General features: G+C 34.3%; 3 protein-coding genes across 3 annotated transcripts; 1 reads left to right on the top strand and 2 right to left on the bottom strand.

The window, feature by feature from the left end:
- Positions 1-938: 938 nt before the first annotated feature.
- On the bottom strand, positions 939-8812 carry LOC133294522 (acyl-CoA-binding domain-containing protein 4). Its single transcript, XM_061493206.1, has 17 exons — positions 8670-8812; positions 8366-8475; positions 8118-8196; positions 7877-8029; positions 7670-7747; positions 7450-7554; positions 6652-6718; positions 6479-6540; positions 5024-5163; positions 4773-4899; positions 4539-4653; positions 3832-3920; positions 3040-3123; positions 2621-2962; positions 1468-1986; positions 1329-1388; positions 939-1157 (listed from the first exon to the last, which is right to left on the bottom strand). Exons 2-17 carry the CDS (start codon positions 8401-8403, stop codon positions 1074-1076), a joined length of 2142 nt encoding a protein of 713 aa, XP_061349190.1. The 5' UTR covers positions 8404-8475; positions 8670-8812; the 3' UTR covers positions 939-1073.
- Positions 8813-10329: 1517 nt separating this feature from the next.
- LOC133294563 (pentatricopeptide repeat-containing protein At4g22760) lies at positions 10330-12083 on the top strand. Its single transcript, XM_061493253.1, has one exon. It carries the CDS (start codon positions 10353-10355, stop codon positions 12081-12083), a length of 1731 nt encoding a protein of 576 aa, XP_061349237.1. The 5' UTR covers positions 10330-10352.
- Positions 12084-14700: 2617 nt separating this feature from the next.
- Positions 14701-15345, bottom strand: LOC133294502 (monothiol glutaredoxin-S2). Its single transcript, XM_061493183.1, has one exon. It carries the CDS (start codon positions 15182-15184, stop codon positions 14876-14878), a length of 309 nt encoding a protein of 102 aa, XP_061349167.1. The 5' UTR covers positions 15185-15345; the 3' UTR covers positions 14701-14875.
- Positions 15346-17062: the final 1717 nt, after the last annotated feature.

Below are 17062 nucleotides of genomic sequence, written 5' to 3'. Positions count from 1 at the left end.
TTGGGCAACTTCATGCTCATGCACTTGTGCATTTCAGCAATACTAGATTAGAGCGCAAGTTGTGAAAAAGACAATAAGCCAACAAGAGTCATAAACTCTAGTGTTGGCAATCACCAGATTCTGTTCTAACCATGTGCTATGGTTACTTTGAAATAATTTCCTTACCAACCGAGAGGTAATAGCCCAGGCCAGACCCGAACTTCCTAGCTTGATCACAATCCCTTAAAAGCGGGCAAATAGGACAAATAGCTGCAGATCTCACAAACATACTGGACAATTATGCCCCCGAATCGCAGACCAAATTACCATCTTCACCACCTCCAGTAAACCGTTCGATCGCCACTAATTGGGCCTGAGCAGCTGAGTGCCTCAAATTTTAGTCTGATCCAATAAATAGCTCATTTACCCAAAAGGCCCAATATATTATTTTATGGTGATTCGTGGTGACGTGGGATTAAATTCAAACATCGCTTATCCTCTCTTTTTTAACAAAAATAAGATTTCGCATTGCCCAATTTCAATGAGAAGTTTAAATTTAATATACAATCACTCGATCTCGTAACCATTAGGCACTAAAAAATGTTAATTTCTTTAGCCTACCATGCAATATTTTCATATGGTTTAACAAATTTTTCACATTTAAGAACAAATTCATATTGAACTTGACTTGAACAGTGCTTAAAGATTTTGGAGAGGATGATAATTTGATCAAGAACAAGTAAACGACTTGCCCAAAATTTAATCTCTAGATCAAGGTGTATTTTCAGAAGAACTTGGTGCTAATTGAATTAAAGTTCTAAGAAAGATTAAAAAGTTTTTTCGTGTTAGAAAAGGAACCAAGAATTAATTCTAGTTTATGAGATTTATAGGAACCTTGAATTTGCTCTCATCCAAGGAATTAAATTCGCCTAATATAGTTAAAATTATAAAGGGGGGGAAAAACGGACATTTACACAATCAAGTGTTGCAGAAAAAGCAGTACTTCTATGGTGATTCACTGATTCAAATATATGTACAAATGGATTTTTTCAGTGTTTGGGGAGCCAAGTGAAGTGCTACTCCAACTATATACTTCACTGCACATGAAACGGTTTTCTGGGTGTAGATGCTCTATTTTCCACTGATTGCAATCTCTGCTTGAGATGAAAAACTTCATACTGTACAACAGCAAACAAACAAAGAGATGACAAGAAGTCCAAGAAAGTTTGATCAAAACATTATAACATGATGAACCAAAAAACTCAAACACAACCAACATCACAGACTCCTCAATTTCACCAAGATACAACAGCTACAGCCAAAGATCACCAAGCAATCAAAAGATGTACCTGTAGTTGGAATGCCCTTGCTCTTTCTCCAGCAATAACTCCTCTTGTTGAGTGCAACTCCTACAATAATTTTTAATCAGCCAATAATAACCATGTATACAACTATCCTGGTTTTAACATCAAATGATGTGTCTTGTACCTTTTGCGTATCGTCTAAAACAGCCTTGAGGAAGGCCACATCATGCTCCAGCCTAACATTGTCAGAGTGGACAATGTTTGAAAGGCTATTAGCCTCTTCTTGGGCTAACTCTAGACCAGCCAGCTTCTCTCTTAGTAATTCTATCTCCTTGTGTGCGTCAGCCAATTTTTTCTCCATTTCCTGCCTGCTTTTAAGAACAGATGATAAGCTTTTCTCTGCAGCTTCTCTGCTTGCCAGGGAAGCTGCCAATTGTCCTTCCAGAATTCCATTTTTCCTTATTAGGGCAGCTACTTTACTTTCATAATAATGATAGAGATTTGAAGGAGTAGACAGTGATCCTGATTTATTGTTTTCATGAAATGAGACATTATCACTTTCTAGAGCGACATTTTCAAATACTTGATTTTGTTGATTTGGAACTCCAGATACCAACACCTGTTGTTCCTCCAAATTGATCTTCGCTCCACTAAAGTTCATCTGATTACCTTGGTAATTTTCGTTTGTTCTGTGATCTGCTGCCTGAAATGTATCACAAATTAAAATATCAAGTTCCATTATTTATTTTTTGTCATAGATGTTAGCATCATTAGTATGAGTTGAGATGTTTTCAACATTATAATACGTGGTTTAGACCTTAGACTTCGAAAATTATAAAATACATTTTATCTACAAGCAATGAAGGGTGAAAGGGGGGATAAATGCTAGGATAAGGCAAACCAAGAGTAGAATATGGCAGTTATTTCAAGAAACCTTACTTGCACCATAAGCAGCTCATTACCGGAAATCTATGCAGTCCATGCATATATGCAATAGAATTGCAATAAATATTGATGTTTAATACAAGTTTTAACATCACAATATATGGTTCTGCCATCTCAATGTTTAAATTAAGAAGTATTTTTACCCTAAATGCAACAAAGTGAGAGAATAGTATCTCAAAAGGAACTAAGCACAGAGACAAAAAAATCCTTATTTATCTTTATGCATGTTCAAAAAAGAGGTGGAAAACTCTAGGCTGTGTATCAGGTAAATGCCTAAGGTGTGTCCATCATGTTTAAAAAACACATTGGAAAAGTATCCAATGCTTTGAGGTATCCATTAAGTGTTTTTATATTTAGAACACACGGCTGTCATTAATAAAAAAGTGTTTTACCCGATGGAAAGAACTTTCGTCTGAGTTCTTGTCAATCTTGACATCTGTATTGTATTCTTCATCATGATCAAATTGTTTACGAAGAGAGACGTTGGTGGGGTGGAAATTGGGATCTACAACCAGGGATTCTGACAGAGATTTCCTTCCAGAACCATGTTCAATTGCAGATGCTAGATTTTGTCTAGCAACAGAGTCAACTAAACGTTGGGAACAATCATTAAGTTGAGAGGCCAATCTAGAGGATGATGAATGTTTTTCAGGCACTATAGATGTTGAAACTTTACTGGGAGTTGGTCCTCTTCCCAGTGTTGATTCATTCTTTTCCATTATCAACACTTCCACCTGTTACGTCAAAAAGAAAAACGTTGTAAGTTCAATAAGAATGACCTGAAACATTAATTTCATACTTTTTGTCAAACCTGATTTGATGGTTCTTTTTTGGATCCCCCAAATGCAACAAGAAAGTCCTTTTCCTTGTGTTGCACGAGTACCAGGCTGAAGCCCTGCTAATTCAGCAGATCTTATAAACGTGCTTTTACATTATCAAGAAGAAAGCACGGTCATGCATACCAAATATAAGGCATCTAGAAATAATCATGTTATTAGTAAGGAGATGCTTAACAAATGAATTGATTCAATTTAAAATCTCAAAGGTTGGCAGAATCAATGAAAATATCATCTTTAAAAAAATGACGGGAAAATATCAGAGCAAGGGATTTCATCAAGGTTGAATATAGGGGCAGGATATTTTTACACCGGTGTAAGAATAAAAAGTCTTATACCAAATCTTGATAATTGATTTGCTTACATCTAGCGGCTCAAATATTTGATAAATCAGAACTATTTGATATAAATAGGATCAAAGATCAAGATTGAGAGTGTAATTTACGTCGTTGTAAAATGATTCTCACCCTTGAATATATATAATGACGGATTTAAAGACTAAGCAACATGGTGGTCTTGTGAAATTCTGTAATTATTTCAACCTACTTAACACCAAAATCTGAACGCACAAGGCTAAATTGAACAATTAAGAAAAATCAATGCTAATTTGTCACAGTTAAGGAAGAAACAAGTTGACCAAAAGTAATATTTGAAGACCAAAGGACAATTAATTATTATTTATCAATACCATTTTGATTAAATAATACAAAAAGAAAAATTGTAAAAAATAAGGCCAGTAGGTGGCAGCAGATGAATGATAGACACACCTTGCTGGTGGTGATAGAAGATGGAGGTGAAGCAACTGCCACGGACCATTCATTTTTTACAATATCATATATGACAGTCTCTCCGTGTCCTGGAAAATGTAGGGTAAGAATACAATATTTTAAAAGGAATAGAATATCTCAAGTTTATACAGTGAGTGTGAAATAGGAAGAGGGAGAGTAATAAGACTTTTAAAACTGAATTATAAAGACCATTGCCCAATGCATAAAAAGGCATCAATACTAACTATCATTAAATATACATTAAGAATATTCACTTCCCACCTAATATATAAAATATAATTTCAGCTATATAATTTTTGCCATGGAAAAAAAGAACTTGAAAGGCATGTAAGTTTATTAATATATAATATTCTTTTTTCCTTCTTTCCTTTATAGGCAGAATTCACAACCCCATCTGATCTTTTTGCAATAAAAGTATTGCTCCTCCATTTCCAAGGTCCCAATGTTAAATGTAGCCCAAAAAACACGAAAAAATAAGAGAAACGCTCACAAAGTTTATACAATCAATGGCATAACTTATACGACAGGAAAGGAAAGGCATGAGTAATAAGTATGATACAGTCGGTACCCAAAGAAGAAAATAGTCAAGGCTAATGTATAAAACTATAAATTATTTCTCCGAAGATGAACCGTGACAGAAGTTATAAATACATAAATAAATAGCAAGTTTAATATTATGAACATACGTTTTTTTCTGCTTCCACCCCCTGTAATATACCATTTAGTACCACATAGGACGCCACAACAACCAGCTCTAGGAGAAGGATGGAAACCTCGTATCTTTACTCTTGACCATGCCATCTGAAGGAACAAATTTTTATCACATTATATAGCGGATGAAGTTTTAATCTGCATTGTGGAGAAAGCAAGCAGTTTCACCGTATGGTATTGCAGTATAGACATATTTGAGACCCACTCACCGTTTCAAAGTCAAGTGAATATAAATCATTCAAGGTCCTGGATTTAGATGATCCTCCAAATATATAAAGAACTTTATCATCATAAAGAGCTGCTACATGGTTGAATCTTGGAGAAGGTGCTGTTCCCCTGGAAGTAATATAATTTCAAAAGCAACGTATCATTTGTATCAGGTGATTATGAGTAGATAATCATGTGATTCATGTCTAAGTTCGAACCTTTACAAATTTTCTTTTTGTTTTTAATCACTTACGTGTAGTGAAGTGGAAGCCACGTCAAAGACTTGAGATCAAACATATGTAGATCATTCAGTTTCCTCCTTTTTGCATCTTCACCCCCAAACAATATTAAAACAGAGCTCGCCCTGACAACACTGTGACCACTGCGAGCAACCTACCAAGAATGGAATCTTTGGTCAGTGCAGCCTAGTTCTATGTATTAAGCTCCAGGTGCCAAAATCAACACATAGATTTCAATTAAAGAAAATTGTTATAGAAGTATAAAAACTATTAATGTAGCTTCACTCAACAGCTTAAGCTTTTGGGTTGAATTGGTTCTTTACATGGTATCAGAGCCTCGGTGTCACGAGTTCGATCCTCACCGCCTCCTATTTAATTAATAAATAATTAAGTATTGTGGAGTTTCTTAACACAAGTAGGTGGGCATGTGTATTGTCCACCATTCAAGCCTAGTTGGCTCTCGTGTGAGGGAACATGTTAGAGAAGTATAAAAATCATTAATATAGCCTCACCTAACAGCTTAAGCTTTTGGGTTGAATTGGTTCTTTACAAAAATAAAAGATGATATGTTAGTTTTGGTAATGTGTCATTACAGATTTTATTTCTCTGCAATTCTTTATTTTCTTGACTTCCTCATAATGTAACTAGTCAGACCTAATATGAGAATTACATCCTTTCATGCATGAAGAATATCATGTTGATCAAGATACAAAGATTTTCCATCCACTTGCAGTTGTCATTCATCACCTAGCTCAATTTTTTTAAAATTTAATTAATCAAGAATTATTACCATGATAAACTAATATGATGGAGTAAAATATGTAATCCAATATCATCCTCCCTAATCAGTGGTGAAGTTGTGGAGGGGCTAAGATCAACGATCGCCCCCAAGTTCAACAAACATTTGTCTTGGACTATATTCAAATTTAAAAGAAAGATAGTGTAACATAAGTTTGCCCTTTTTTGTTCTTATTAATCCTCATGTATGAAGAAAACTTGGAAAGTTTTTCAAATTTGGCTAAACCCGTTGTTATTCCTATGTTCCAGATGGTCCCTTTTTAGTCCTTTTCCCCTTCATTTCCCCCTCTTCTTCTTTCCCCTTTCTTTTTTACTTTTATATATATATATATAAATATATATATTTACTATTCTATTTATTTATTTTTATTTTTATTTTTATTTGTACTTTTCTTTTTCTTTTTTCTGCCTTTTTGTATCTTTTATTTGGGTTCATCTACCACCGACCCCAATTAATTTGGGATAAAGATGTTGTTGATGTTGATATTGATCGACCCACTCCCGTGTCACCTCGCCTAAGTAAGTGTGAATTTTAAATTTCTTGCCCCCTCTCACAGAATTTTTTGTTTCCACTATTGATAATATATGGTTATTTAAATCAGTAGAGACAATGCCCAAGAGCAATTTCTACCACTGAGGCATTTGCACAGTTATGTAACGGAAAAACCTACCGGTATGTCTCCCTTTGCCTCCATGAGTGACCAGCACTCTGTCTCCGTATCGAATGCCCGTACTACAAATATAAAAAATACAATCAGAACAATTTCACAGCATTAAACGCGACAGAAGTTCTACATGTTTTTTTTTTTTTTTTAAAATAAAAGTTAAGAACATGAATATGAACCTGAAATTCTGTCACTTCCAGGGTCTGTTTTCCCTCCAATGAGGAGTGCCTTTTTCCCCCAGGAAACCTAGTCAAATAATCATCCCACATTGGAGAACTGAGACTGGACACAAATCATTTTCAATTACAAATAAAACAAAAGGCCATTCAACGCAAAGCACTTGATTGAGGGAAGTACTAGAAAAGGGACGCAAAGCTCGATTGCAACAGTATATAGAACTGGCCATGATACCCTTCTTTGTCCTCCCTGTCAAGTATCTATCCGCTACTATGGACTGCATTCCCATTGGATTTTCCTTGACATTTTTAGCATAAGAAAATTGAATATTTACCTTTTTATCTTTATTCCTCTTATATCTCTAATGCTTTTAATTAACATTATCTTCAAAGTTTGAGGCCCCATAATTTCCAGATGATGTATAAATAATTTGGTGTTGGCCACTCCGAAATTGAAATTCTAGTTCCTCCCCTGACTTCATGTGACTAAGGTAGCCACACAATGAGATTCGATTGATCATATCATCAAGCAGCAGAACATTTACGGCAGCCAGAATTTACTGATGAATAGTGTGCTTGGGCACATAAGGGTGGGCTGTGGGCAGCTTTTTCTACTTTTTTGAGAAATTCAATTTCAATAACTTTCCATCTTGAAAGACATGTTATTCCATGTCTAGCACAGTGAAGCAATGCCAAATGTGAAGTGAAACAAGAAGAGGAGAACATTCTCAAGAACACTAGAACAGAACATAATTAAAATGCCAGTATACTGAGAATATGTTGCAAATAGGATATACTTACCAAACTATGACCCTTGCATCCTGGAATCTTTAGTGGCAGACTGCTAGGCGACAAGTAAAGCTTCGAGGACGCTGTGGTCCATGAAAAGCTGTCAAAATTTAGCACCTGACAACAAAAATGAATAGCACCAAGATCACAGTTTTTAAGATGAACCAACAACCAAGTAATATTAATGTTGATGCTCCAATTCTAATTCTAAGCAACAAGCTCCCACTTATACCTGCACGTCATCTAACATTCCAGTTCCAGATTCACCGCCAACCACTATCATCTTGTTCCCAATGACAGCTGCTGCATGCTTTTCACAATGAATAAAAGTAGTTCAGGCATTGCCATAACTGCCATTATAGATGAAAACCGACCAAACAACAATACTTCCCAAAAAACAAAATACGGAAAAAAAATAACAACATTACAGTTCACAGACATTGAATCTAGGAGTGGGTTTATCCCCTGCAATTGATAACACCATCCAGTTCTCCGAGCTTCCTGATGCACAAGTACTTATCTCAGGCGCAGCAGCTGAAGACTGGCAATCAATTTCATCAGAATGACCACCTGATCCTGCATCTCCTTCTCCCTGAAAAAAAAAAAAAAAAAAAGCTAAAAAAACTCAGTGGCCAAACTAACTTTTTCAATTCCACAAGGAATGAAGCTGAAAAGCTTACATTGGAGTTTCCATTTCGTTTGGGTTGCCTTACAGGACTTCTAGTTCCCTGAGTGGCGTCAGAAAGCTGAACCTTCAATCTACTGCACACACACACACACACGAGATAATATTACATCACTTCAAAACACTTACAGCTCAATTAGCAACTTATGCAATCAAATCAAGTGAAGCAAAAGAGTGTGGCAAAAATAAAAATAAAAATCCTAAATTTAAAGAAAAAATGGAGATAGAAAGAGAAAAGTTTACCTAGCTCGTTTCATACGGCGACGAGAGAACCCAAACATGTTGAAAGCTCAAAGTAGAGTTGCTTATTAGAGAAGGAAGGAATCAACCGTACACTGAGTGAAGAAGAAACCCTAAAATCCCAGAAAGGGAAGCCACATTATGACATTATAATAAAAAGAGATTTTTTCTCTAGAAAAAATGCTACCACTTTCCCGTGCCCAGAGAAAAAGAGTACTTACTAACCAGATTGCGAGCATGAAAGTCAACAAAGGTCAAAAAAAGAAGACAAAAGACAAACGTTGTATGGTGGACAAGAAAAGCTCACCCTGTCGCGGAGTCAGTCACACGAAAAGCAGAACAACCCCCTGGTGTTTGATCTTTCAGGAAATTGTTTGAAAAACTAAAAATAAAATATTGGAAAATAAAACGACGCCGAATCGAGTATGGTATTTGTTAGGCTTATGGGACGAGAATGGATCAACATTAATAATGAGAAAGAACAAACGAAGTTAAATGGCGTTAGCTGGAAATGATGAAGTGAAGCAGAGAGAGAGAGAAAGATGGAGACAGAACATAGAGAAAAGAGACACAGATGGTGCGCACGTTAGCGCTATGCACAGTGTCAGTGTCAGTAGCAGTGCGTGTGGTCATTGTTTTACTCCGCATAAGGAGGATTTTGTTGGATAGTGGATACTTGTTCAAAGTTAACGTTGAGATGAACTCAATTGAATAACTAGTTACTGTAAAGGTAGCAATGAGTAAAGGTAAAAAATTTATAATAATTTAGTTTTTTTATTATTGAAAATTAATTTCAGGTAAAGTTACCATATGTGGGGTCAGCTTTCTCGGGATTTGGGTGATGAAGAAAAGGATAGACCCTATCACAAGTCGGTGTTGGTGTCGTGTTCTAAGTAAGGAAGCACGGACACTCCAAAAACCAGAGAGTGTCGTGTCCGACACGCTCTGACATGTCAACACGTTTGGTGACACGGTGTCTGACACGCGGACAACATTCCTGACACGTTGACTATTTTGACATGCGAATTTGACTGTGTACGACACTTCCCGACATGCTCTGACACGGTCAAATGACATCTTCGTAAAAAATATTACTTTTTTAAAAAAAAATTGAAATATATTAATAAAGCTTACACCTGATCATACCTTTTTTATTTTTTTTGCTTTTTTCCCCTGAAGTAGATAAGAGATCATCTCAGCATCATTGTTGTCAATTCCTATTACGCTCTTGTTGTATCTCCTTCTCTCTGATCTCTCTCTAATTTGATTTGATCTCTCTATCTGATATTATCTCTCTCTTATCCCAGTTCTTATTTTTTTTTATTAAAGCTTCCATCCTCATAACGTGTTTATGAGTATTATTAATTTAGTTTTATTTTTTTATTAAATTATTGAATATTAAATGAAATATACGCTATATAAATTAAAAATATATTAAAACGTGTCCCAACGTGTCAAAATTCATATTTTTTTATGATTGACGTATCAGAGTGTCATGTCATATCGTATCATGTGTCGCTTGTCGTATCGGTTCAAGAAAGGATGTAAGACCCATTGAGAACATCTTCAATACAACGAATCTACAGAATTTTCGTTATATTTTTAACTCATATGATATATATTTTATTTTTTATTAAATTACTTTCTCATTTAATTTTAAAATAAATTATTTATTAATAATTTAATAAAAATAAAATACGTATCATATCATGCGGGTCCCCGAAATTTTTTTCCCCGTTGTGGGAGAAGTGACAAAAGTAGATTCTCTATTTCCTTTTTCCACTTATTGACTGTGTTCAATTCTATTAATCATTTCAATGAGTATCATTATTGTTATTATTATGGGTGTTCTATAATTGGAGCTGTTTTCATATGAATAAAAACAAAAATGATTAGATATGTCCTTCGTTTCTTTTAATCAACATTTGCAATCGCAAGTACTTGAACTTTGCAATGCTCATAATTAATCGAACACATTAGGAAAGCTTAAATGGTAGCTCCCAAATTGATAACCTTGATGAAGAAGTGTTCAACTCTGAAGCAGGCAAATCAAATCCATGCCCATATCTTGATCAATGGTCTTACCCATCTTCAACCCCTTTTAATCCATCACATCCTTCTCCGCGATGTCACTAACTACAAAACTATTGTACACTATGTTCACTTAATTCTTCACCATCTGCGCAATCCAGATTCCTTTTCCTGGGGTTGTGTTATTCGATTCTTCTCTCAAAAGGGTCAATTCATTGAAGCCGTTTCTCTTTATGTTCAAATGCAGAGGATGGGGTTGTGTCCAAGTTCATATGCTATATCCTCTGCACTCAAGTCATGTGCTGGGCTTCAGGATAAGTTGGGTGGTGTATCAATTCACGGTCAAGTTCATTTATTTGGATTTAATACTTGTGTTTATGTACAAACGGCACTTCTTGATTTGTATTCGAAAATGGGCGATATGGGGATTGCACGGAAGGTGTTCGATGAAATGGCTGACAAAAATGTGGTTTCTTGGAATTCCCTGTTGTATGGAATTTTAAAAGCTGGCAACTTGGATGAGGCTCGAGATTTTTTTGATGACATTCCCAAGAAAGATGTCATATCTTGGAACTCTATGATCGCTGGATATGCCAAAGGAGGAAATATGGATCATGCCTGTTCTTTGTTTCAACAAATGCCCGAGAGAAGCCTGGCCTCCTGGAATACAATGATTGCTGGTTACATTGACTGTGGAAACATAGTGTCAGCAAGAGAATTTTTCGATGCAATGCCGAGGAAAAACAGTGTCTCTTTGATAACAATGATTGCTGGGTATTCAAAGAGTGGGGATGTTGACTCTGCTCGGAAGCTCTTTGACCAGATGGATGAGAAAGATTTGTGCTCATATAATGCTATGATAGCTTGTTATGCTCAAAATAGCAAACCCAAGGAAACTCTCGAACTATTTAATGACATGCTTAGGCCAGATATCTATGTACATCCAGATAAGATGACTTTAGCTAGTGTTATATCAGCATGTTCACAATTGGGGGATCTAGAACATTGGTGCTGGATTGTGTCACACATGAATGACTTTGGAATTGTATTGGATGATCATTTGGCTACTGCTTCGATTGACCTGTATGCAAAGTGTGGAAGCATTGACAAGGCATATGAGCTATTTCATGGCCTGAGAAAGAGGGATTTGGTTGCATATTCTGCAATGATCTACGGATGTGGAATAAATGGTAGGGCATCTGATGCAATCAAGTTATTTGAACAGATGCTTAGAGAAGGTATTGGTCCTAATGTAGTCACTTACATTGGACTCTTAACTGCCTATAATCATGCTGGATTGGTTGAAGAAGGTTACCAATGCTTCAACTCCATGAAGGACAATGGGGTTGTGCCTTCAGTTGATCACTATGGAATCATGGTTGATCTCTTAGGAAGGGCAGGATGGCTGGATGAAGCATATAAGCTTATAATAAATATGCCAATGCAACCCAATGCTGGAGTTTGGGGAGCTCTGCTTCTTGCCTGCAGATTACACAACAATGTGGAGCTCGGGGAAATAGCTGTCCAGCATTGCATTAAGTTGGAGAGTGACACAACTGGTTATTGTTCTCTTCTTTCTAGCATATATGCTACTGTTGGAAAATGGGATGATGCTAAGAGGTTGAGAATGAGTGTGGAAAGAAATAAAATCATCAAGATACCTGGATGTAGTTGGACACAACTAATTTAACTCTTCCATTATTGGAAAAATAAGGCACGTACAACGTAGCTAGCTATAACTTGTGTTCGTTCATATTGCGTCTGCTTTTAATATATTAAAATTGGCAAATGCTTTTAATATATGAAGCGATTTTTAGGACTGTTAAATGGGTCAGCTCAGCCAGGTTAAACGGGTCTGTTTTTAATATTTTTAGGCCTGTCTAAACGAATATGGTTTTTGTTAGGCTTATTATGGGCAAAATATTTTCACTTATGATGGATGATATAGATATATCGAACACTTAGAGATATTTTTTTTATCAAATATGAAAAAAATAATATATTTATATTACTTTTTTTATATTTTTTTCTTTATATTTCTTTTTCTTTTTTTCCATTTAGTAAGAAAGTGTTTATTTCCGTTGCATTTAAAATATGCTGGGTTATTGGACGATAATGGTTCAGCAACATTAACAAATAAACTTCAATTTAATATACTGGAAGCATTGAATTCCGTATTTTTTTTATTAAAAAATATATATTTTTAAGACTTATAATGAAATATAAAAAAAATCGAGTAAAAAGAAAAATAATAATAAAAAGGAACACCAAATTCAATGCTTCGTGTGAGAGGGCAACAGAACATAGAGAATAGAGAGACACGGAGGATGCGCACGTTAACGCTGAGCACGGTATGAGTGTCAGTGTCAGGTCATTGTTTTGCTCCGCATAAGAAGGATTTGGTTGGGTACGGCATACGGTAGTTGATTATAGTTTGTAAGTTAGTGTAATGGTTGAGGTCAGATGAATTGAATCAAATAGTAATTAATTCCATTCCTGAAAAATTGCTGATCGTTGGACTAGTACCATGGTGGTTGGATACGTAATCTTCAAATATCTCAAGTACAGACATTTAAAACTATATGGATGCAACTTAAACTTTTTATTTCGTTATTTTTTTATATATTAAATTAAATTTGATTAGTTTTTCTCAGTATTTTTTAAGAAAATGATATTTTATTTTATATTTTTGTATTTAAATTATTTTAGAGTAATTATGTTTATTTTAAAGGACATCCATCTGTTTGTTACGAGGCCTGCACTAAAATTTTGATTTATCATTATATTTTTAATATTTTTTTCTTCAAAATATGTTTACAATTTTTTATAATTTTTTTTGTTACGTTACGATTTTATATTTTATAATTTTTTATTTCTCTTATATTTTTACGTAAAATTTTATTTTTAACTACTTTCCTCAAATTGAAGAATCTTTGAATTTCAACAAAACGTCTTTGGAAGTACTATTTAACGGGTGTTCTGCTTATCCTGGATTCTGTGTCCGTAATCTTGCTCCAAAGGAGCCTTCAAAAGAGTATACTGAGTGAGGCTTTAGTTTCAGAAATCCCGGGAAAAATGGGTTCACTATGGTCATAAAAATACAGCGTTTTTTCAGGCACAAGCAGTTGTTTGGAGAAAAAAGAAGAATATAATTCCACGTCTTTTTTTTTGGTATAAGCAGGTCTGTTTCTTAACCATGGGTCTTCTTGTTCTGAGGAGGCAATTCATCAACAGGAGGCTTTAGCTTGCTCCAACTCCAAGGATAGAAAGAATTTTAAACTTAGAAAGTTTATACTAAATGATAAAAATTTCAATAATTTTTTTTATTTTTTATTTTTGGGTATAAAGAAAAAACCAAAAGCTAAACGGAAAGAATACGAGGCGACCTGACGCGGCCTGCTAACAGCCACTAAATCAAGTAAAAGAGGAGGGGACATATACAATAGCAGGTGGAGGGAGGGAAAGTGAAGAAAAGATAGATCTTGACCTCCGGCTGATTAAAATATGAGATCTAGAGTTTGGGTAAATTATTATGGGTATTTTCATTAAATTTCATCACAAATTGGACTTAATGTATATGCGTTTATAAAATAGGAGGGGTTTTAATTTTGTGTAAGTTTTAATTAGAAATAGTGGAGATTTTATGTGACAAACACAAAACAAAATTAAATAGATGAGAGGTAGAAGTATCTTTTATATGCATGCATCCCTCCATATTTAGAATTGTCATGAATACATTATTTATATAGATTAGCTGGTGTTGTATCTTAAACTAAAAGGTCTTGGAGAAGGACAATAAATCACAGATTTTAAAAATTCAATAACAATGATCATAGATTCAGGAATTTTGCTTCTGCTTTCAGAGTAACTTATTGCTGAATTTTTCTCTTCGAGGCAACCAGCTTTCCTCCATTTAAGACTTCGATCAGAATCTATTTTAACTCCATGATATGCTCCACTTGTTTTTTATTTTTTTCTTTTCTTTTCTATTATCTTAGTTCGGCATCTAACTATTTGAGGATGTGATCAAAAGGAATCACGTGTTACACATATGTCGAATTCACTTATATCAGTGCGTTTATTATAGTTTGTGCATTTATCCCTCGTCAACTAATTAAGTGCTAGAACAAGATGGCTTGTAACCGAATCACACTACTATATAATTTTTTGTCTTATTATAAATATGCCACTTAGCTTATAAATACGAATCGCACGGCTTCTGTTTGTTATTATTCCATTAGTACTAGTTATTCTTTTAACAAGGTTTATATTTATTATAATTATCAAAAAGATAACATTACATTAAATAAACAAAAAAAAAGGCTAATTAACTGCAGTTAGCCTTATTTATTACCTAGTATGCCATAAACTCTATATTAATAATATGGATATATAATCCTATCATTATATATATATATATATAACCAAAACGGGTTTATTTGTGGCTGATGCATGTGAGGGTCAATTAAGAACTATCTCTGATCAAACCCAAAGAGCTCCTGCTTTCTTAAGCATTGGAATCAAGGACCGGTTAAGGTGAAGGCTCATCACTTCATTGGTTCCACCTACAAGCTCACCACCGATGAACACTGTGGGCACAGAGGGACTGCATCCTAATCTTGAAAGAGCTTGCTCAATGTCTCTACCTCTTGGTATCTCATCGAGTTCATGAACCGCTGGATTCACCCCAAAGTCACAGAAGAGGGTCTTGATGGTGTGGCACATGCAGCAAGTGCTCTTGCTGAAAATCACCACTGGCCTCTCTGATACCAATTTTGTTACCCTGTCCATAGTGATGATGTCAAAATTAAATGGGGTAGAATGCAGAAAGTGGGGAAATTAAGCTGCTAGTTTGTGAATTAGAGTGTGCTAAACACAAATTAAGCAAAGCAATTAATTATATGAAGAAATGTAGATAAGTACTGAGGAATGAATGTGCACTTGAGGTTTTGTTGTGAGGTGTGTTTCAACTTTGGCCAAATGTGTCATGCTTATATAGGGGTTTGAGCCTTTGAGGAAGGAAGGTACGGTTGGTTGGTTGCTGTGGTGGATTGACATCGCTAAACATTCTTATCAAAGAAAAAGATAGGGTGGCTGAGGAGAAAAGTGGAGAATCATTGATGAGATATGTGGGTCGGTTTCTCAATGTTCTTTGATCATTGTTGAAAGTGATTTATCGAAGCTTTCTTTTTACTACAAACGAATCTGTGTCCATGCATGCATACGGAAACAAAAACGAGTCACTGGTACGGACTAAAATTTTTTGTGGGCATATATCCCCCCTTCGTAGTTGTTACTTTTGTTTCATTTACTGTTATTTGATTCTCGGTACAAAATCACATTTTTCGTGTTTTATTTTTACACGTACGGTTGCATACTTGCGTATATACTACTTTCATTTGGGGAATGAGTAGTAGTATAGTACAATACTAGTAATGCCTGGGAGCCAATCGAATAAATTAATTAAATTTTTAGATTTCAATAATTTGACAATCATGATAAAAAAAAAAAAAGAGGCTCTGTATTTATTATTTAGTAGTTGATCAATATTATAATTATTATTTTTTCTAATAATGAAGTTTCTGCCTTATCTATCTTTGAAGCATCTGCTGCGTTGGAAAAAAAGTTGAATTTATCCAATTGGGACCTCTTTTTTTGCTACAAAGATTGGCATCCAATTCTAGAAAGGGAAATTTGATTGAAGGTATACATCAGGAGTTGAATTGAAAAGTAATTACTTGTGACAACTGGAACAAGATAGATATATATATATTTTTTGGTAAACAACAAGATAGATAATTTAAATAATAATAAATTTGTGATAACTTGTCCTATATATATACTATTGTATATAATTTTCTTAACATATCCTTTTGCGATATAGTATTTTACAATAGTTTTAGTAACTGTATATGATTTATGTAACATGAATATTGTTGCCGCAAGAAAATGTTTTTAAGTGACTGTCAACGCCTCTAATCTTTCTCAATCATCATACGATTAATGTTTCAAATTATTTTATCAATGGCAACTTTTTGGGATGTAAAACTATATATATATATATATAATACATGGGGAAAAAGTATCTAATGTTACTTTATACAATTTTATTTAATGTTCATTGAAACAAAGTTGTTTTGAGGTTGAAAAAATTAAAAAATTAATATGGTAAAGACTATTATAACCCTAGAATAAATTAAAATTATAAAAACATCATAATTTTCTCTTCAAAACGACGTCGTTTCGATGAACATTACATAAAGTTATCTAAAATAACTTTAGAAAAAACAAACCCATAATATATATGAGAAAAGTATTTCTCGTGTCAACGAATAAAAAATTATTTCCTACGGTCCAACCCAAAACACTTTTAGTTGGTTACGAAAAATAATTTTATCTCATGTAATATGAGAAATATTGAACCTATAAAACAAATTTTATAAGAAATAAATAAATAATAATAATAATTTTTATTATGGAATTGAATATTTATTGCGCTAGACTACACTTGGTTAAGAACGCAACGATATCATTCAAGGATTGAGCTTCTGATATCCTTTCTTCATCTTTCAAGCACCCGTCCCATTCCTTGAAAGCAAGAAAAATATACTAGTTTAATTTTGATGTGATTTTTTTTTGAATTATCCCTGTTTATTTTTATTTTTCAAA

The sequence above is a fragment of the Gastrolobium bilobum genome, unplaced genomic scaffold (genome assembly GCF_033153095.1).
Source record: "Gastrolobium bilobum isolate Gb01-03AN ecotype WA unplaced genomic scaffold, APGP_CSIRO_Gbil_v1 utg5188, whole genome shotgun sequence".
NCBI lineage: Eukaryota > Viridiplantae > Streptophyta > Magnoliopsida > Fabales > Fabaceae > Gastrolobium > Gastrolobium bilobum.
The sequence above is the reverse complement of the archived record's forward strand: the minus strand, read 5'-3'. Positions and strand labels throughout refer to the sequence as shown.